Source organism: Podarcis pityusensis, assembly GCF_964106645.2.
Source record: "Podarcis pityusensis genome assembly, chromosome: 14".
NCBI lineage: Eukaryota > Metazoa > Chordata > Lepidosauria > Squamata > Lacertidae > Podarcis > Podarcis pityusensis.
Window position 1 is genome coordinate 34,095,407 of NC_138039.1, and position 21,385 is coordinate 34,116,791.

Consider the following 21,385-nt stretch of genomic DNA (forward strand, 5'->3'; position numbering starts at 1 on the left):
TAAATTAATAAAAGTGCAATAGTAAAAAATCTTACAGGAGTGAATGTCCACAGGCACTTGCAAAGGTAAATACTTACAGCCTTGGTCATGTGGCTGATTCAGATGTGCCTCATTCTGAATTTCCACAGCCAATGACTCAAGACTGAGCTTGGTGTGAGGCAGAATGGGAGGTGAGAATACCTGTGGTGTCCAGTGATATGGCTCCCAATTATGTTTTCCCTCAGGTGAAAAGTGTCTTACACACACACACACACACACACACACACACACACAGAACAAAGAGCTCATTGTCTTTGGGGTTTCCCATCCTCACACATTTCTTTTCTTTCTTTTAGGAAAAAGAGAAAGATAAGGAGAAAACAAAAGAGAAGGACAGAGACTCCAAAGAAAAGGACAAGAAGATGATAAACGGGCACCTCTTCAGTGCCACCCCGACGGTGGGGCCTGTCCATTGTTGCCACTGTTTGAAGCCTTTTAACAAGGATTCCTTTGCCTGTGCAAGTGAGTGGCATTTTTCTGCCCTGTGTTCTATTGCGGACAGACATGTGGAGCATTATTTTCCAATCAAAATGTAGATGGGTGATGGTGAAATTAACAAAAGTGGCTGCCATTTTGGTCCCAGAGAGCAATTTCATAGACTCCAAATTGGTTCCAACAATAAGGCCAATTTGAACACCCAGGACAAGCCAAATTTATTTATTTTATATCTTGCCTTTACGTGTTATCCACTCAACAGCCTTGTGATGTAGGTTAAGGTGAGAGTTGGGTACTGGCCGCAAGCTGACCCATTGAGCTCCATGGATGATTTGGGAGATTTGAATCCAGTCTTCACCCAGCGCTAAGTGTTGTACAAAGTAAACAGCAGCAAAGAAACAAGGACCAAAAAAAATCATTTTAAAAAAATCCATTGTGCTGTGGCGGAGTTAGAGAGTGTTGGACTTAGACCAGGGAAATCTGGGTTCAAATGAATGGATGACCTTGAGTCAGTCTTAGCTTGCAAGGTTGTGGATATTAAAAATGGGGGTGCTGTTCTTTGTTAGAGACCTGGTGTGCCCCCCCCCCGAAGTTGAAATCAGGAGGTGTTTGAATGGTTCAGTGTCAGGAGAGCTGAAACCCTTTGCCCTTGGTGTATGACATCATCGCAAAAAACGAAAATCGGTTTTGCAGTAAGGACCATTTTCATAAGGAAGTATTCATTAAAATCCTTGCTTTCCTGTTACGATTTTGCATACCTCTGCTAATGACCTTCTTGACTGCAATGTGTTCATTTTCAATCACTTCTCACACATCTAGTAGTTCTGGTCTTCAGTTTATATGCTTACTACTTCATTCACATGACCGGGCAAAAGGTGATGCCTTTCAGAATGTAAAATTTTCTTTAGTGATGCGGGTGAATACTGAACTGTAAGTCATTGTGTACGGAAGTAGCCAGAGACAAATCCCCTCCTCCTTTCATTCCAGGAAACATAGCACAAAAATCAGGTCAAAATTATTATTATTGTTTCCAGATAGAAAATGATGGCATTACATCTAACAAGTTAGTTTCCTGGGGGAGGAAGTGTTCAGAAGGGGAATAGAATATTCCTTGTATAGTCCCTTTTAAAACCTAAGAATACTGACCCTTACGTCAGGGCTTTTAAAGTCAGCATGTGCTGTGAGCCCTTAATCAAAATAAGTTTGGGTTCAAGTGAGGCTTTTGAGCAAAATAAGTAAATAAAACAAAGCTATCTGTTAAACGGACATTGGGTTGGGGGATCTATACCTGACTCACAGGTTGTGACGCAATTCAGTATTTTCCTTTGCCTAACGTGTACAATGTCAAAACTGAGCCACGTTATCTCCACGGGGCATTTCCTCGTCTGAGAACCTGAAGTTGCTGGTCTGTTGCTATTGACTCAGGTGAAAATGCAAAGGTTAACCGATTAGACATTTTTCTGTTGCCCAACCAGTATTGACTGTGGCGATGACGAGGATTATGAGAAACGAAAGTAGCTCGGCTTTCTTCGCACCCACCCCCAAAGTCTTGTAGGGCTTGTGATGGGAAGAGTTGACAACTTATTCTGATGTTCTGTGACAACACATAACATTTCTCTCCCTCAAGAAGCTCAGAGCAGAAATGGAAAAACATAGCTTAGTTAGGCAGCTAGTTTGGACAGATAACAGCTCCCATAAGTGCTCATCTTGCCCAGGAGTCAGATTGACTGTAGCTGCTTTATCACAAATTCTCTATGATGGCAAGCCCAGGTGTGATGGCATAGGGCATGTGTATAGCAAGACCAGTGCTCCTTGTGAGTTCTGTAGAGGTGCTTACAAATTGCAAAGGGTTCCTTTACTGGAAATCTGAATAGTAAGGGAAGGGGGAATGGAGAATGTCTCTATTTACTTTGATGTTGGTCCATTGGCTTTCTTTTACATCTCATTTCCCACTGAACTTGATATTTCCCCATTCTTCTGCATTTTAAAGTTGGAAGATTTGGTGGCAGGATGCTAGGAGGAGCCAGTCTTTCTTTTGGGTGGCATAAATAATTAACATGAAAGAAAGCAAATTTTAGCTGTCCCGATGGCTGCTGGGCACATAAGGAGGTCTGAATTGTTAAACTCTGAAGACCATCATGAGAAACTAGGCAAATATTGACATTTACTGCTGCCCTTCGTTTTATACAGGTTGTGGTATTCTGGTCCATAAAAACTGCAAGGAGAGTGTGGTTGCTTGTGCCAAAGCCAAAATGAAGGTAAGAGTGCTCTTGTTTCCTTTTGTGCAAAAAAAGAGACAACTATCCAAAATTTTCTCTTTGTGCCTAGAAATCGTATGGTAGTAATACAACCAGGATGTCTGGAGCACAGACCTCTGCTTTTTAGAAGAGCAGGTTTTTCTCTGTCTTGAAAAATCTCACGTCTTCTGCTGTTTTTAAATGTTTGTTTATTCAGTATTTTTTTTCTACTGCGGAACTCAAAGTGACCTACAAGAAGAAACAAACATACATTAAAACCAGTTTAAACAGAGAAAAATATAAACCTCATTCCCATTTTGAAAAGGCAGGACTTAAACATCGCATTCCCTGAATAAGACAGCAGATAATTAAAAGTCAGAGGTCTAGGAGAAATTATATTTGCCTGTCACCTAAAGACAGGTAGATAATTTTTTGTACTTCTTGATTGTAAACCACTTTGAGGTTTGTTTGGTTATTTTTTACAAAGTGGTTTACAAATCCCTAAGAGACTTACAACCATAATTTAAGACATGCAAAAAGTTAAAACCTCAATATGTAATGATAGCGCCAGGCGAGCCTCTCTGGAATAGCATTCCACAAGCAGGGAGCCACCATTGAAAATGCCTGTTCTTGTTTTGCTGCTCTCCAGACCTCCCATAGACTGGGCACATGGAGAGAAGCCTTAGATGAGGATTTCAGGGTCCATATCAGTTCATACTGGGGGCAGTTCATACTTTGGTTTCCAGCCCTGGTTCTTGCATATGTGAGAACAAACTTTGGTTCATCATCATGGTTAGCTTGAACAAAGCAAACCATGGTTGGACATATTTATTCTGTTAATTTATATACTGCTTAACTACAGAGGCCTCTCAAGCAATTTTCAAAAGTTCAGTACAAAAGAGTAAAAATCCACTTAACCTATAGAAGCAGAATTCAGTTAAAATGCCTGCTGGAATGAAACTAAAGTCTTCAGAATACTAACAGGGTGGCTGTGTCACACTTTAAGGGTAAATGTGGAGGTGCCTGTGTATGTTTTAAGCTCCTTCAACAAATTGTTTCTAATGCAGAGTATCAATTCATTTGTTCCCATTATTCTTTCCATCTCCAGAAAGGAGGAGGCCTTCTAGTCAATGATACTTCCTCATTACCTACAGTAATTATGAGAAATAAGCGTGAGTACCTCCCCCGCCCTTCTTTACTTCTCACTGCAGCACCTCAAAAGTTTTCTTATTGTAATTATGACATAGAAGCGGTTGTATGTGCTTTAAGATCATGAGCAGAACATAAAGTGGTAGCCAGTGCTGGTCACATTACTAACATGGGCTCATTAATTTCAGCTTGTCTACTCTGGAGTAGGACTTTCCCAGCATATATATATATATATATATATATATATATATATATATTCTTACCTTGGTGGTGCATGAATTCTGAATGTTGTGCTGAAAATGCAGCTGCAAAACTTCGTAATTATGCCTGTTCTTCCTATACCACTCGTGATTGCCGTGTGTGTGTGTTGTTTAATTCTGTTTTTTTCACTTGTACTGATGTGTATTTTTATTCACATTATTGTCAGTTGCTATAAAATTCTCACAGGCCTGTTGACTGTAACTAAAGAGATGATGACAGTATGTCCCCCTTTGCAGCCTCTCAGCCAAAGGAGAGACCTCGATCTGCGATTCTAGCCCCTGATGAGAACACCGTGACCTCCATGTTCAATAGCAGGCGATCCCAGCATAACCCTTCCCTTTCGAAAAGTGTCTCCATCCAGAACATTGCTGGGTAAGGGACATTCTTTCTGGGCAGGTACATTTGGCGCTAATAAGTGCATGGTTTGATGAGTTGAACAGTGAGTAGAGGCACAACTCAAAGGAAGAGCCTGTGAAGAAAATCCCAGGCTTAGTTACTGGTTATTATTATTTTGCAAATGGAAGGATTTTAAGTGGCAGGGCTGCAAGAGAACCCTGCCTGAAACTCTGGAGAACTGATGCGAATCAGAGTGGAGAGCGACTGCCTAGATCAGCGGTTCTCAACCTGTGGGTCCCCAGATGTTGTTGGACTACAACTCCTATCATCCCTGAGCTCTGGCATTGCTAGCTAAGTGTCCCCCAACATCTGGGGACCCACAGGTTGAGAACCGCTGGCCTAGATGAATCAGTAGTTTTACTCCTCTGTACGTGGTTTCACTTTGGGGTAGAGAAGCTACAGGCTATGGGCCATATTTGGCCCAGCACGGATTCCATTCTGGCTGTTTCTGCCCAACCCTGTCTACCTGCTGTTATATGTCTCTGCGTGCCATTATACGTAGGCTGGATTGATTACACAAAATAATCGCCCATGGGGGAACTATTGTTGCACTGCTGGCCCATGCAGAAAGCCTCTACTGATGCTGGTCCCAAACATTGTGCAAAGGATGGGTAGGACAACCCAGCTACCATTCACTGGGTGTCATAACGTCAGGTGATCAACAGGAGGTTTGCCCTGCTCACCTGTCAACGTTGGCCCATGGGGATGGGGACAGATAACAATCCGGCCCACCAAGCCAAAAAGGTTCCTCACCCTTGTAAGACAACCTGGTGTGTTGAGTGGAGGTTCGCACCTTCGTATGGTGAGATGATTCGAAGTATGGATGGGGAACCTGTGCTGCTCCTCCAGAGTTTACTAGAATCCAACTCTCATCAGCCCTAGCTAGCATGGTCAATGGTCAGAGACGATGGGAGTTGGGAGTTTTAGTCCAGCGATAATTGCAGAATCACAGGTATCCCATCCCTGGTTTTGGATACCATAACCACATCTGGGCATAAATGCTGTCTCCTGCTGGCAGAAGGATGTTAATAATCGATGTGTTTGAATAATTGGAGATTTCAAGCAATTGATTGAGGTAGGAATGCTATTGGAGGAATGGGGGTTGCAGGGGAGAAGATGCAGGCAGCTGCCCCTTCCCCATCTCATATCGCATCCTCCCTGCATTCCTCAGTGGAGACCCAGGTTTCCTGAGTCAGCTGTCCAGCAAAGGTAAAATTCTGAATGGCCTGTTCTTTTCTGCCTCTGTGTCCCTCCAGAGTTGGGAACGATGAAAACATACTTTCATGGAAGTTCCTCTCCCAGTCAACGGATTCCTTGAATAAAATAAGCCGGGTGAACGAATCCATGGAGTCATTAACAGATGAAGGTAAGTGGCAGCAGTAAAACAGGCTCAAGTAGTGATCATAAGAAGAGCCTGCTGGATCAGGCCAATAGCCCATCTAGTCCAGCATCCTGTTCTCACAGTGGCTAAAATCAGCAAGCAAGATTCAACTGCAAGTGGTGATGGTTTGAAGCATCCTATGTGTACAAAATGTCCTTGAAAACATCCACCAAATCAAATTAGGTCTATTGTAGACTGCCTCCTGATGGACTAGTTTTACTATGTGCAAATATATTATTGGAGGCACGTCCAACTCCCAAGAGACTGTGATCTACTCCCAGCGTGGGTGTGGGAGGATTGACTGGAGTTGTTGAGTTTTTTGGGGGGAGGACTGACAAGGCTTGTTGAGACTGATTGGCTTTGTAGCCAAATAGCATCCGGTGCTACAGCCTAGACACAAGATTATTGCCTCAGTTAGAACTAGGCTCCAAATTTAATTGCGGCTAGCAATTATGAGTAGGGGTTTCACTTTTATAATACAATTTTCACACTCTTATATACCGGTCTGGTTTGCATGTCATGGTGATCCAGTACTTATTCCTGGAGAGGCATTGCACCCACTTTGCTCCTTCCTGGTTTTTTTTATCACAGCAAGGCAGCTAAGCCAAGGTTTGATTTACCGTATTTACTCAAATCTAACGCTCACCTTTTTTTGGCCAAATTACATCGAGAAAATTAAGGTGCACATTAGATTCGACGGCACAATTTACATTCACCAGCAAATCCTTTTTTTGTTTTGTTTCAAAGTTCTGAAAACTGAGGTATGCATTATATTTGATGGCTCATTAGACTCGAGTGAATACGGTACTAAGTCACCTGAGCCCAGGATCATGGTTTAGCATTTTCCTTCTTAACCACAGCCTAAAAATCATAAACCAAACCTTCACTCCAGATTGTGGATAAGGGGGAGAGATCTTAACCACAATCCCAGATTTGAAAAGTGTGCTAAACTAAACCTTGGTTTAGTTGCTGCAGCTTACTAAGCTAAAAGGATGAGGGAGAAGAGTGGCTACAATCTCCTCCTCGGGAGACCACATGTGGTTTGGGTTAGTATGTGACTGCTGCCACTATGTGGCCTGCTATCTTTTCATAGTTCCCAAATCAAATGATTACTTTTTCTGTTCAATCTCTGCGTAGGTTGTTTTGGACCTGGAAACCAAATTTCTTTGTGCGCCAGGACATAGCTCATCCATTAATTCATTTTAGCTAGGCACAGCTAAGACACGCAGAATGGTGTCCTTTCAAGCAGCAGTGAGCAGTGGCTGCTTTGGTAGCAGATAATTTTTTTCTAAAATTGTATTCAGAGGACAAGTAAGCAGTTTCCTGCTCTCTCTCGCTGCGCGATGTGCTGCTATGCTGGATAATCCTCGGCTCCAGGCTCATCTGTTAATTGCTTTCATAGCTCGAATTTGCAGGCTTCGCAGAGCCCCTTTCAACCATTCTGTTAATTTCACCAGAGTAAACAAAGGCGGATAAATTGCACCTTAATTACAATGCAATTACATGTCATTACATAAATGGTTCGCTCTTGGAGATATACACTGTAATTGCGGATTTACTAAGCATTAACTACCAAGTAACTTATGGAAGACTTTTGAAAAACAAAAGGGGGGGTAAAAGAATTACATGGTTACCCGAATGGAGTTTAATGGTTCTACAAACGATCATCTCAATGCTCGGTAATGTAATAAAGACATCAAAGCGACCTTTAGCCAGTCAGATTTTACTGTCCAACAGCATCATGAATTCAAACCACACTGAAGGTATTCCTTCTTGCCTGCACTCAGAATGGGATAAAAAAGACCCTTCCCCCAAAATTATTGCTTGGGTGGGTGTGATATTGCTTGGGGAGGGTCCCGTTGCCCTGTAAAATGCACCACCCTTCCTTCCTCTGTTCATCTCTACTAGTTACTTCTCCAGTCCAATTCACATAATCATGCTTCCCATATTGGTAACACATAAATGCAAATAATGGCTGTAGCTCTCCTTGTTTTGTCAACTTTCAAGCCCCTGGGGTGTTAAGCTGAAGGAGAGTAAGCTTCAGTAGGAGCAATTCAACTGAAGAGGCTGAGTGCAGATTTTAGAGACATAATAGAGGCCTGGACTCTGGCGGGAGAGTTCCCAGGGAAGTCGCAAAATGCTTGCTGACTCTGCTGAGTCCTCGGTTGTGTCCTTACATCCCTAGGCAGGGCCTGATGCCTCCCAAAGCCTTGCCTCTTGAACTAAAGTGCACTAAATTGTAAGTGGCGCATTGGAATGGCCTCGGTGGTGCTCTTGTCTTCCCCAGTGGAAGATAAGCAAGCCACCGGCAGAAAGAACTTGCGGGGGTGGGGGTGGGGGGTGGTGGAGAGGACAGAGCCTCAATGCTAGCCTCCTTGCAGATGGGTCACTGTTACTTACTAAGAGAGAGCAGGTCAAGGTGTTGAGAAGAGTGAGGCGAAAGCACTGACAGAACCAATCTAGTACATTTTCATTGTGCTGAACCGCTTCTGGGTGGTGGGTGGAACAGGTTCATGTGCTCAAATCCTGGCTCAGTAATCCAGAATATTCGTGAGCTCTGTGCACCCATGTTACTCCTTTGCTCCCACTTGGCTCTTCTGTTCATGGAAGTGGGGAAGCAAACTAGGGAGCTGCACTTTCCATTTATGTGTGACCTGGCCTATGAAGCTGTGATCTAAAGCTGGCTTCCAGCTCTTGGTTTGTTTTTTGGTGGGGGTTTTTTTAATCCTCTTTTGCACGAAGGGGCTGTATGAGGAAGCACAGAGGGTCAAGCACATCCTGGCTTATTAAGCCAGGATTTGATTGTCTGAAGCTCCCCACCCAAAAGGTCTGAGTTGCTCTTCCAAAGTTCAGGATCCGCTAACTCAGATTCTGACATGTCTTCAAGGAGGTTCTATGAATTCTGCGGTCCTTAGGCTTCCTGGACAGGTGATCCTAAATTTGGGTCATCATCTGATGAGACGCCAATACTATATTTTGTAGCACATGTATTGTTAAAAGCATCAACCCTGCAGCTCAGCAAACTTGGGGATAAAAATACTAGGAGCATTTGTCATTCAGATTTTCTCTCTCCACTATCCAGGTGCAGATATGAATGAAGGCCAGCTCATGGGAGATTTCGAAACAGACTCAAAGCAGCTGGAAGCCCAGTCCTGGAGTCAAGTCGTAGACGCCAAGTTTCTCCGGCAACAAAAGAAGGATGTTGTGAAGCGACAAGATGTCATTTATGGTGAGCGTCACAATTTAATGCTAAGATGATCAAAATTCTGCAAGCACAGATACAAAGTTCTGCAACCTTCGTACATTAGCAAAAGTGTGTGATTTCTCTTTTTTACATTTATTTCTTCTGCTAATCCCAGGAGGGGACAAGGTGGTATAGAGACAACTGAAGCCCCTTTCCCCCAATCTCATTCATTATTTCAGAAGGCATTCTCCCCCTCTGTGTTTTCTTCTAGAATTCATCCTTTTAAGATTCTGTTGTTTGTTTTGCTGTCCTGTTTTATCACGTTGCTACTGTTTGATGTGTGGATTCTTGTTGCCTTTTATATTGTCTGTGAACTGCCTCAAGAAAGTTCTGATTTCAAGTATAGGAACGTCCTCAGTTACTAAACCAGAGCTGAGATGCTTCGAGAGCCAAGTTCTGTGACCCAGGGATGGGGAACCTCTAGCTATAGAGGCAGATGTGGCCCTCCAAGCCTTTTTTTATCTAGCCTTCAGGACTCTTCGCACTCTGTGGACACACTCCTAACTAGTCCTGCTTTGCGATGCCTTTGAGTATTTTCGCCTATGTTGAATGTGCCCTTAAACTCAGATGATTCTTCATGCTTGTTTGGATGGAGGGTAGAAAAAGGTATATTATAGAGGGGACACCAATGTGATGCCATTTGAACGTTTCTAGACTACAACTCCCATCAGCCCCGGCCAGCATGGCTAGTGGTCAGGAATGATGGGAGTTGTGGTCGGACAACATCTGGAGGGCAACACCTTGGCTATCCTTGGTGTGTAGTTAACTAGCCTACTATATAAAAGCAAAATTAGCATGAATTGCTCTTTTGCTTCTGGCCCATTGCTGTCATGTGGCCACTGGAAACTTGCCTAGAGGGGACTGTGGCCCCATGCTTGTAATGGCCAGTGCTACATTTTGTGGCTTTTCTCTGCTTTTCCGGGCCCTTCTCTGCTAACATCCCCTGTGTCTGTCTTGCCTTCACCCCTCTCTGTTCTTCTTCAGAACTGATGCAGACGGAAATGCACCACGTCCGCACCTTGAAGATCATGAGCGACGTGTACAGCAGAGGAATGGTGCAGGAATTGCAGTATGAGCAGCAGATGGTGGAAAAAGTCTTCCCTTGCCTGGACGACCTGCTGAACATCCACACCCAGTTCTTCCAGCGGATTCTGGAGAGGAAGAAGGAGTCGCTGGCGGACAGAAGCGAGAAGAATTTTGTCATCAAGAGGATAGGGGACATCCTTGTGAACCAAGTAAGCACTGGGAAGTGTATCTGAGGGCAGCGCAGGGCACAGAGCCTGTGTTTCAGTCCGCCTAATCTGGGTTGCACATGCAGCAAACTAAAAGCCATGATTCTGTGTGAGGAATGGCAGAATTCTGCAGCCTCTGTTAGCAAATTAAGTGTCTGTTTTGCACAATTTATTCTGCCAGGTGTGAGCAGGAGCAAGTAGCTATATCAGGTCCTAAAGTCCCCACGTCGCTGCAAATCCTGCTCAGTAGGCTTGAGGCAGGATCCAGCCGTTCTAGTGAAGTCAAAGGCAGTATTTGCTTTTGCAAGCAGACCTATTCGATTCCTTGCAACATCTCTGTGGAGCGCTCCAAATGATGCTGTACAGTGATGCATAATGATTGACACTTACATTATTTATTTTGAGATTATTTTAAACATTCACTTGATTGGAGTCAGATAGCCCTTTTAGTGAATCCAGTGGAAAAACACGCAGCAACAAAACCACAATGGGAGCACAACTGAAGCACAACAGAAGGAACGGCATGTTTACTGAAGAAGAGGCACAACCTCAGAGAAGTCAGATTACATAATTCATAGCTCTCTGAGGTCCAGTTATGACCCTAAATGTGTAAAAGGGGCTTTAAAAAACAAAACTGTAACCCTTAATATTATGCAAAAGTGTCCCAAGTTGATCACTGACATCATCGGGGGGAGGGGCACTATTTGTGGTCTCCCATGGATCAGAAACACAGCTTTGCATCAATAAGAAGTGATGCATTCAGTGCTGTAGGCCCAGTTCTGTCAAACCTCCTCCCTCTAAAAGTCAGACAGGCCCTGTCGCTGCTAAGTTCCAGGTGTCTGGTTAAAACCATTTTATTTCAGAGGGCTTTTGCATCATGGATACAAAACATCTCTGTTGTACCAAAGTTTTCTGATGTTCTTCCTTTAAATTTCCAAGAGATTAAATTTCTAAGGCTTAATTTATGGGATTTTTATAGTTGTAAGACACTCTGAGACATAAGATGGTGAAAAGTAGGATATAAGTAAACAACTATAAATGAATAAAAGCATTAATACCACCGTGAGAGCCACCACTTTCATTTTCCCACAAGAAGTGCTGGGATGTTTAGCACAAACCACGGTCTGCTGTGATGTCTCAACTGAGTGAGTGGCTGATGATTAGGTTGCCTTACCCACTTGGGGAGACCACTGGTGAACTCTTAACATATGTTTTAACTTCTGGCAGTTTTCTGGGGAGAACGCTGAGAAAATGAAGAAAACCTACGGCAAGTTCTGCGGGCACCACAATGAGGCGGTGAATTATTTTAAAGACCTTCATTCCAAGGAGAAACGGTTTCAAGCATTCATCAAGGTAACACCGGTGTTTTGCAAATGTTCTCTTGTATAGAGGTGGGGTAGGGAATAGGGGGAAGAAGCATGCAGGTGAAGTTTCTTGTATATTGTGCTTCCTCCTTAAAAATCCAGATTCTTTCACCAAAGTCAACCACGTATTACAAGGATAGGGAGCCTGTGGCCCTCCAGATATTTATCCCTGGGCTTCTAGTATTCAGTTTCTAGGCAGAATACGTGTGTGTGATCAAAGTGGGGTGAGGTAGGGATAGTTTGCAAGGAATAACTGCTCAGCAGCAGCAGCAGCAGCAGCAGCAGGCTAATGGTGAGGAGTGTACCCTTTAACTTTCATTTCATTCTTCTTTCTCTAGAAAAAGATGAGCAGCTCTGTGGTGAGGCGTCTGGGCATTCCTGAGTGCATCTTGCTAGTAACACAGAGGATCACCAAATATCCTGTGCTGCTGCAAAGAATACTGCAGCATACCAAAGGTAGGTGAAAAGCTGCCATTTTCCACCTTGCTGAGTAAATGGCGATATGGACCTCAGAAACCTTGGAATTTTATAATTGGGCTTGTGGCATAAAAAGCATCCATTGCAAAACATTTTAGCATCCCTTTGTGCTTGCTTGCTGAGAGACTGTTGTCTTAGGATATATTCTAGGTGAAAGAAAGCTGTCTCTACAGCAGCCTCCATTTCATGGAAATGGTCCTGCGGATTCTGAAACGCTCATTCTTCTAAGTTGTTTCTGTTTAGTTCAATTGCACAAGTGTAGGTTTGTGTGGGTCTGCTGATTCTTCATGCTGCTTCTGGCAATGATCCCTGTTTAGGCACTTGTACTGTATCACGATGCTAATTTTACCTCCATACAGTTAGCTTGTCTCTCCACACCCCTACAAGCAAGGCAAGCAAGAGCCAAAAAACACTCTGGGTGTGAAGAAGGGCCAGTTGAACGGTTTAGCCAGGGGAGAGTTTGAAGGCCAGAGAGGGTTGGAGGGCTCCATTCGACCCCAAGCCCCAAGGTTCCCCACCTCAACTCTACACGAATTGAGAGAGATCTAAGTGTCACTGTCAAATGTGTGCTCAGCAAATAGCTGGGAGGGTCAGGGAAAGGGAACGTAAAAGAAGTTAGCTAAAGCTCAAGAGCTGGGCGAAAAGAATTAAGCGAGAACTGAAAGGTGGGTCTCCTTGTGTTTTAAGAAAACGACGAAGAACATCAAGATTTGGTGCTGTCCCTAAACCTGGTGAAGGAAGTAATCACTGCTGTGAACAGCAAAGTCAGCAACTACGAGAAGAAGATGCGCCTCAATGAAATCTACACTCGGACGGACAGCAAGTCTATCATGAGAATGAAGAGTGGGCAGATGTTCGCCAGAGAGGACCTGCGGCGCAGGAAGTTTGTCCGGGACGGGCCCATCTCCCTGAGAAATGCAGCCAGCAAACTGAAAGGTAAGTGAGTCCTGCCGTCTGTATTTCCTTCCTGTCCCTGTATATTGGATAAAGGTGTAATTTGTTGGACCCTCCACAGTGTCCACATTGGGACAGTCTTTTAAATTCCTAGCCTGCTTAAGCACAGCTGCTTATTTAAAAATGTGTGCCCTGCCTTTTCCCCTCTCAGTGGATTTCCAAAGGCCCACAGTACTTTAAAACTGTTGTGTTGTAAAGAGAGAGAAAAGACAGGACCATAATAACAGCCAATAAAGTCAGCAATATTGGCATAAGGCAGCAGCAGCAGAGGCGACCATCTCTTAGCAGTGGACCCCCATAAGCCTTTTGCAACTGCAATGCTTTAATGTGCTATCCAAACCCCAGCCAAGATGAAGCAAGGTGAATCTCTCTGGTGTGGGAGTTTGGATGTCACTGTTGCAAAGGTCCCATCCTGTGTAGCTGCCCACCAACAGGGCCTTGGGGGATGACCTTCATGCAGGGTTAACCCCCCAGGTGTTGCTGGACCCCAGCTCTTGTCATCCCTGACTATTTCCCCTATTAGCTGGGGTTGATGGGAGTCGGAGCCCACCAGTATTTGGAGGGTCACAGTTTCCCCCACCCCTGCATAGTAAGCTGCCTTATACCAAGTCAAACCATTGACCCATCTAGCTCAGTATTGTCTACTCTGACTGGCAGTGGCCTCTCCAGGATTTCAGAAGCAAGTCCCTCTCAGTGCTACCTGTAGGGTTATTTTTTTCCCTGCACAGCCATGTGATGCTTCTAATAGGTGTCACGTCCAGCACACAGACCCAGGTGGTACATCATACTTGCTGGACACTTGTTATATGGTACCTAGGAAACTATCTGAATAGCAGAGGTGGATCCTAAAGAATGAATTGCTTCTTGTACAGCGTGATTCAGCTGTAATAGTGTTTAGCCTGGGGGGCTGTGGAAAGCAAGTTTGCCGTTGCCTCCTAAGTTGCTCCAGGATGTGCCACCTTCAGTTTGGGGTAAGGTTGCCAGATGTTTTTCAATGAATCCAGGGACACTTTTCAACTTCAGTGGATTTTGTATGGGGACTGATTTGTAAATCCGGGGTCTGTCCCTGGGAAACGGGGACGTCTGGTAACCTTAGTCTGGGGGAGATGGTTAAACTCTCCTTCTGAGTGAACTCTCACCCTGGAGCATATTGGTTGTCCTGTAAGCATCCTGCCATGTGTTTCCAGAATCTAGTATTCTAGAAATACTTCATGTGCAGTGAAATGATGAGCTGCAAACACTGCCATTGCTGCACCTTGTGGAAGAAATTTGCTGCTTGTGGCCACTACTTTTGGAGAAACTCCCCTTGACCTGACACTTTGGTCTTTTGATACTGATGGTCGAGGTGGGTGGATGGAGAGCTGCCTGCAGCCAATGAGAGTTATACCCAGCAAAAACCACTCCTTAGAAAAACAGCATCTTAACACCTTTTCCTCTTAGGACAAAAGTATTGATTGTGAATAAGGAGAATTTGCGCTCTCCTGCCCACTTAGCCACCTCTTCCCTAATGTTCAAGGTCTCTCAAAGGACTTGAGGTTTAGAAGTGAGCAAGTGTTTGTGTGTTTTTACATGGTCTGTTGTGTTTTTCTTTGCCAGAGGTCCAGGCTGTTCTCCTCTCAGATGTTCTGATATTTCTTCAGGAAAAGGACCAGAAATATGTGTTTGCATCTCTGGTAAGATCTTTAGTATTTTCTAATCAATAATAATAATTACAATAACTATACATTTGGCTAAAAAATGAGTTGCTGAATCAAATATGATTCTTGTATTTAGTTTTTGTTTGTTTGTTTTTAAAATTATCTGCTCCTTTCACTCCTTTTTTACCATTTTTAAGGAAAGGCACACAGCCTCTGAATATATTTGTTTGGGGGCAAAAAATTCCTGGCTCCTATTTTCTGTGTGTACATTTTCCTTAGCATCTTTCACATTTATTACTATTATTTTATTAAAGCACTTGCTCCCTTCTGGGCAAAGCTCACAGTTATTAAATGAGCAATAAAAAGCAGGAATAAAGCAGCACGTTAAAACAGCAGAACTGTACAGAATGAAATTACAAAATGGGATTTAAAAAGCTGGTTTTTAAAAATCTTTTCAAAAACCTATAAAATGCAATGGTGCTTTTGATCTTTAAGGGGGGGAAACCTCCAAAATGCCCAGTGGGGCAATGTCTTTATTAGAACCAACCAAAATGCCACAAGATTGCAGCAAGCGATTAAGTTCTCCAGAAGTCTTCGTTGCATTAGCTGACCTCAAGGCCATAACATGCAGTAGTGATTACCTAACTGTGCATTTCAAAAGTTTATTGTTCTCCTTTCCCATTCAGTCCTATCCTTTGCAGAGACACAGAAACGTATTTGGCAATCTGTGATGATGTTCCTGTGTTGGTATAAGTAAGGAAATATACTGTCAGGAAGCAACACACAGCTTAAGAGAGTCAGTTTCCGGACTCTCTGCAGCACGAATGGGGCACCAGATGTTGTTGGGCTCCAATTTCCATTAGCCGCAACCAGCATGACCGGTGGCCAAAGATGCTGAGAACTGGACTCCAGGAACTTCTGAAGGGCCACTGGCTCTCCTCCTCGGCTATACAATGAATCCAATCTAAACCAACATCTAGAGCCCCATTTAGGCTCTGATTTAGGGCAGCTTCATTATAGAGTAGGTGGACTTGTGTTGGACAAATCAGAGCAGTAGTGAAGAGTTGAGCCAAGATGTTTTCCTAGTCCAAATTCTCCCTACCATTAAAACCTACTGAAATGCTTTAGTAAGTCACTTGCTCTCATTCGCCACAGCATCTAAGATTGGCTGCAGGTAATGAAACTGATTTGTAAAAATGTTACATGGGAAAAATACGAGACACATTACACATACTTCTGTAAAACAAGAAAATCTTTAATAAAACAAAAACAAAAGATTGGCTGCAGGCTTGAGAAACTCCCTTCACCTGTGTGTGTGTTTAAACTGAAGTACTTTAGAGGGGGATATGTATTAAATAATCCATTGGTTAGGGCTTGTAGTGGTTAAGATAGAAAAGTAGGCCTGTCAGGCTGCATCAGATTGAAAGCTGATTGATTTGTTTTCCTCTCTTCTTCCCAAAAGGATCAAAAATCCACAGTGATATCTCTGAAGAAGCTGATTGTCCGAGAAGTAGCCCATGAGGAGAAGGGTTTGTTCCTTATCAGCATGGGAGGGAAGGACCCAGAAATGGTGGAAGTTCGCGCCAGCTCAAAGGAAGAGCGCAACAGCTGGATACAAAGCATCCAGGACACCATGAATACTATGTAAGCAGCTGGTGGTTGGTCTGTGGAATGCATGGGCATTGTGTGTGGAATGCAATTGCAATCAAGTTTAGGATTGGCTGTGTCTCTGTGGCATCAAGGTGGAGGCTGCCCTGGAGCATTGCTCCACTATTTGAATACTCTTAGGATGTGCAGGTCAAGGACCCACATGTCCATTTTTGATGGTGTTGTGGTGCCATGTTGAATGGAAGGACCATAGATCTGGTAGAGCATCTGCTTTGCATGCCTTCCGCACATCTCCAGCTAGCGCTGGGGCAGCCCTCTGTTTGAAGCCCTGGAGAGCAACTTTCCAGACAGGGTAGTGAGGGTACTGAGCTAGACAAGGGATGCAGGTGGCGCTGTGGTCTAAACCACTGAGCCTCTTAGGCTTGCTGATCGGAAGGTCGGCGGTTCGAATCCCCACGACGGAGTGAGCTCCTGTTGCTCTGTTCCAGCTTCTGCCAACCTAGCAGTTCAAAAGCACGCCTGTGCAAGTAGATAAATAGGTATCACTGCTGTGGGAGGGTAAACAGCATTTCTATGCACTCTGGCTTCCGTCATTATGTCCCGTTGCGGCAGAAGCAGTTTAGTCATGCTGGCCACATGACCCAGAAAGCTGTCTGTGGACAAATGCCCGCTCCCTTCACCTGAAAGCAAGATGAGAGCTGCAACCCCATAGTCGCCTTTGACTGGACTTAACTGTCCAGGGGTTTTAACCTTTCTGAGCTAGATGGACGAACAGCCTGATTCAGTTATAAGGCAGCACTTCCTGTGTTCCTAAGCTCGGTGTCCTTGCATCACATTGAATAAAAGGGAGGAGTTCCAAAATTTCTGGCCAGCTCAAGCATTCTACACGTTGATTGTTGTTGTAAACTATTAAGCAGGACTATATAGTAAGCAGGCATGCAAAAGACACAGATCCCTTAGTTGGAAAAAGGTCTATGTGTAACTGAGCTGTGTTGACATCGTTGTTAAAGTTAATGAGGTATACAAAAGCAATTCTAAGATACGCTAATCCACTGCATTTCTGCAGTTTAATCATCAATCAACCACTTTGCTTTTTTAGCCGCAGGCTGCTAAAACTGAATTGTTATATAAATAAGTAGCATCTGTACATACAGCTGAGTATCTTGTCTATATACGACTTTAAATGAGCATAAAACTAAATATGACTGATAGTGTCTTACTGTAAAGTTAAATAAACCAGGAAAAGATGTACCGCCAGATGAGAATTCAGTACAAATAGCAAAAAAATAAACAAATTACTAAATAATGCAAGTTACAAATCCATCTGATGCAAAATTGCCCAATGCTGGACATCAGTAGGCAAAATTGGCCACCTACTGGCTGACTTACTGTAATGTTTGTTAAAAGTTTGCTTATATTCAAGTCCAGGCATTCTAAGCCTTGCCAGAAATCTTGTCGCCTCTGCAAAGAATGAAAGCCTTTTCCTTCCTCCTAAAACATTTGCTTCCCACTGACATCCCAAATGAGCACTTCAGGGGTTTCAAAAAAGATGCAGAGATGTTGATGTTTTTCCTGCCCTGTTCTACTCTGTTTTGGCTCTCCCTGCAGGGATAAGGAAGAAGATGAAGGCATCCCTAGTGAATCGGAGGAGGAAAAGCGAGTGCTCGACACCAAAGCCCGGGAACTGAAAGGTAAAAACAGCAGAAGCTGTGGCCAAAACCTTTGCCTAAAGCATGCCATAAATGTGCAGAGCTGGGGAACCAGCGCCCATCCAAATTTGAGAGTCCTAAGCCCAGGAGCCCCAACCACTGTAGTCTGTGATGATGGCACTAACTGGAGGGCCACAGGCCTTTTAGAAGCTACCCAGTAAACTTCACGGTGTTTTGATTCCAAATGCCCTGTACTGAGACCTAACTCGCTAATTATAGCACTGCACTGGCTCTTAAACCTCCCCTCACTTACTCTATATTTACTCAGTTCATATGTAATACTGAGCCAAACCATGGTTTAGTGTGAATGTGCCAGGCTCCCAGAGGTAGCTCATTGTGGCCACTTGGTTCCTCCTCCAGTCTTGCTGCCGCTGTGAGCTGAACCACAGTTTTGTTTTAACTTGTCATTCAAACCCATGCTTTGTCTCGCTCGAGATAAACCTTCTGACGCTAAACCTAAGCCAGCTTTTGCAAACCTGGGGGTCTCCGGATGTTACATGGCTACAACTCCCATCAGCCCCATTTGTTAGCCAAGCTGGCTAGGATGGGTGGGAATCTGTCGATCATCTGGAGGGCTCCACGCTGTCTACACAGTTCTTAGCCGGAAGGAATAATGGTCTGACTAGGTACAGTGTTGGTTTGCTTTACATCAGTTTGCCTTGCCCTGTCCCCTCATTTTGCAAAGCATCCTTTCCCCATGGTAATAACTCTCTGTGACCCGAGTTTCTCTCGATTCCTGTGATTCCCTGACTCGCCAGAAGGTGGGGCCTGGGTCTCAGTGATTGCGAGTCCCACCGAGTTGCCGAGGCACATTCTGTGTTCTGCAGCAATTCTTCGACTGACCTTCCCCTTCCACCCCACCCCACAGAACAGCTCCATCAAAAAGACCAGCAGATTATCACGCTGCTGGAGGAGAAGGAGAAGATCTTTCGGGACATGACAGACTGCAGCGGGCATGAGGACAGCTCGGGGGCTAGGACCTTGTTCCGGGCCAACACGGAAGAGGCACCCAAGGGAGAAAGTGTGATGAAGAGCGTGATAACTGAAGGTAAGCTTCCATTCACTGCCCTCTCCCCAGAAGGAATTGTATATTCACCTGTATATTCAGCCTTAGCAAATGCACAGTAGCTCAGGGGCGGCAGTGTCTGCTTCCAGGTTCCAGGTTCAATTCTGGCATCTTCAGGTGAGGGCAGGGAGCATCATCCCCTGTCTGGAGGCCTGGGAGCTGCTGCCAGTCAGTGTAGACAATCCTGAGCTAGGATGCAGGGATCTAAACTTGCAGCAAAGGTGAGACAGATCTAATGTGGTTAGACAGATTTAATTTAGGAAATGAAGTTGGAATTGGTCCCCCGTTTTGTCCACCACTTTGCCCAAGTCAGGGGGCATAGTCTCCCAGGCAGGATACCTGTGCTTGGTGGCATGCGCACCCACACACCATCATTTCAAATCTCTCCTGAACCCACAACCCAATTCTTAACCCCTTAACCTTCATCCTTTTCTGAAACTTAAGCCTAAGCCAGCTTTTGCCAACCCGGTGTTCCTCAGACGTTTTGGACTCCCAACTCCCATCAGCCCTACCTAGCCTGTTGACTGTTGCAGTTATTAGATGTTGCTGCTCTTGGGGAGTTTTGTTTATAGGGAAAGTAAAGACTGATTGGGGACCTGGGTGGCGCTGTGGGTTAAACCACAGAGCCTAGGACTTGCCGATCAGAAGGTCGGCAGTTCAAATCTCTGCGACGGGGTGAGCTCCCGTTGCTCGGTCCCTGCTCCTGCCAACCCAGCAGTTCGAAAGCACGTCAAAGTGCAAGTAGATAAATAGGTAAACGGCGTTTCCGTGCGCTGCTCTGGTTCGCCAGAAGCGGCTTAGTCATGCTGGCCATATGACCCGGAAGCTGTACGCCAGCTCCCTCGGCCAATAAAGTGAGATGAGTGTCGCAACCCCAGAGTCGGTCACGACTGGACCTAATGGTCAGGGGTCCCTTTACCTTTACCTAAAGACTGATTGCTGAAAGGTCCTGATACATAAGCACATTTATGTTGGCTGAGGCTGGTGGGAATTGTAGTCTTAACACTTCTGTAGGGCACCAGGTTGCCAAAGTCTAGCATAAGTATTTATAATTTCATTTGCACGTGTTCATGCCCTGTTTCTCTTGCCTCAGTCGCCCTTCCTCTTTGTCTCAGTGCAGATTGGGAGTTTTTCTGGGTGCAGGGACTTTTCATCTTAATGTTACTCTCTCTGTAAAGCCGTGTGTGCTTTGCAAGCATTGGATGTATCCTCATGATGTCTAGCTTGAACGCAGGTGACTTTGCAGACTCCCATAAGTCACCCACCACTGCCTTCACAACTTAGTTTCTTCCTAACATTCAGATGTGCCTTAGCAGGTTAGCATGAATGGAGTTTGGTCATATAATCAACTTCTTCTGGTTGCTTGCTTCTTCTCCTTTCAGTTGAGCTGTTGCAAGGGTTGGTGAGCAGGAGCCTCGGAAGTGCCCTTGGGCAACAGATGAGCAGCCTCACCTTGGAGCAAGAGGGCGTGGGACCCGTCTCCCTCCCCAGGAGGGCAGAGACATTTGGAGGATTTGACAGTCACCAAATGAATGTCTGTAAGGGTGAGTATGTGCCATGGTGTTCCCTAGAATTCACACTGCTTTTGTGTTGGTCTTTGCATGCCCATCTGCTCCAAGGTCTTCGTTTTAATTTGTAAATTCCTGAAAAGCTTCGGTCTGGGGCACCTTAAGGGACCGCCTGAACCCTTTTGCTTCAGCTCGATCGCTGAGATCACCTGTAGGGAGTCTTGCTGGTTGTCCCCCAAATTGGTGAGGCTCTTTGACATCAACAGGAAACTGAGCCTTTAGTGGCATCTTGTGGGATGTTTTCCCCGTGGAGATTCAGTAGGCATCTTTTGTGTTAGTCTTGAAATGTTTGCTGAAAACTTCTTTATACTGTGAGTCTTATGCAGACCATTTAAACATTTTATTAAAATCTGTTTATTCCATTTATATTCCCACTCTTCCTCCTGAAGGTGTCTGTGGTGAGAAACTTATCAATAAAAATCACACACACAATCTCCAACAGTGATTTCAGGGTTGGTAGGGACCATTTCTTTCATGGATGGTAGTATTTTTAAATTCCTTTTGAAAGTCAATAATGAGGAAGACAGACACACCTCACCCAAGAGGCCATTCCACTAATAGAGGGCTGCTACAGACAAGGCCCTGTCAACTGGACATACAAAACTTTTTTTGGTTTCTGAAAGTACAC

At 44.5% G+C, this 21,385-nt stretch overlaps 1 protein-coding gene across 5 annotated transcripts in view; it reads left to right on the forward strand.

The window, feature by feature from the left end:
- The window catches only part of AKAP13 (A-kinase anchoring protein 13), a 245,430-nt gene that overhangs the window by 212,824 nt on the left and 11,221 nt on the right, over positions 1 to 21,385 (forward strand). For all 5 annotated transcript variants that reach the window (XM_080980205.1, XM_080980207.1, XM_080980208.1 and 2 more), the window contains 15 exons: positions 336 to 501; positions 2,665 to 2,732; positions 3,820 to 3,883; positions 4,358 to 4,493; positions 5,774 to 5,883; positions 8,981 to 9,127; positions 10,127 to 10,377; positions 11,602 to 11,727; positions 12,077 to 12,194; positions 12,903 to 13,151; positions 14,766 to 14,842; positions 16,269 to 16,450; positions 18,023 to 18,105; positions 18,992 to 19,171; positions 20,572 to 20,733. In XM_080980205.1, coding sequence (XP_080836331.1) covers positions 336 to 501; positions 2,665 to 2,732; positions 3,820 to 3,883; positions 4,358 to 4,493; positions 5,774 to 5,883; positions 8,981 to 9,127; positions 10,127 to 10,377; positions 11,602 to 11,727; positions 12,077 to 12,194; positions 12,903 to 13,151; positions 14,766 to 14,842; positions 16,269 to 16,450; positions 18,023 to 18,105; positions 18,992 to 19,171; positions 20,572 to 20,733 — 2,119 coding nt within the window. The remainder of the gene's footprint in view (positions 1 to 335; positions 502 to 2,664; positions 2,733 to 3,819; positions 3,884 to 4,357; positions 4,494 to 5,773; positions 5,884 to 8,980; positions 9,128 to 10,126; positions 10,378 to 11,601; positions 11,728 to 12,076; positions 12,195 to 12,902; positions 13,152 to 14,765; positions 14,843 to 16,268; positions 16,451 to 18,022; positions 18,106 to 18,991; positions 19,172 to 20,571; positions 20,734 to 21,385) is intronic.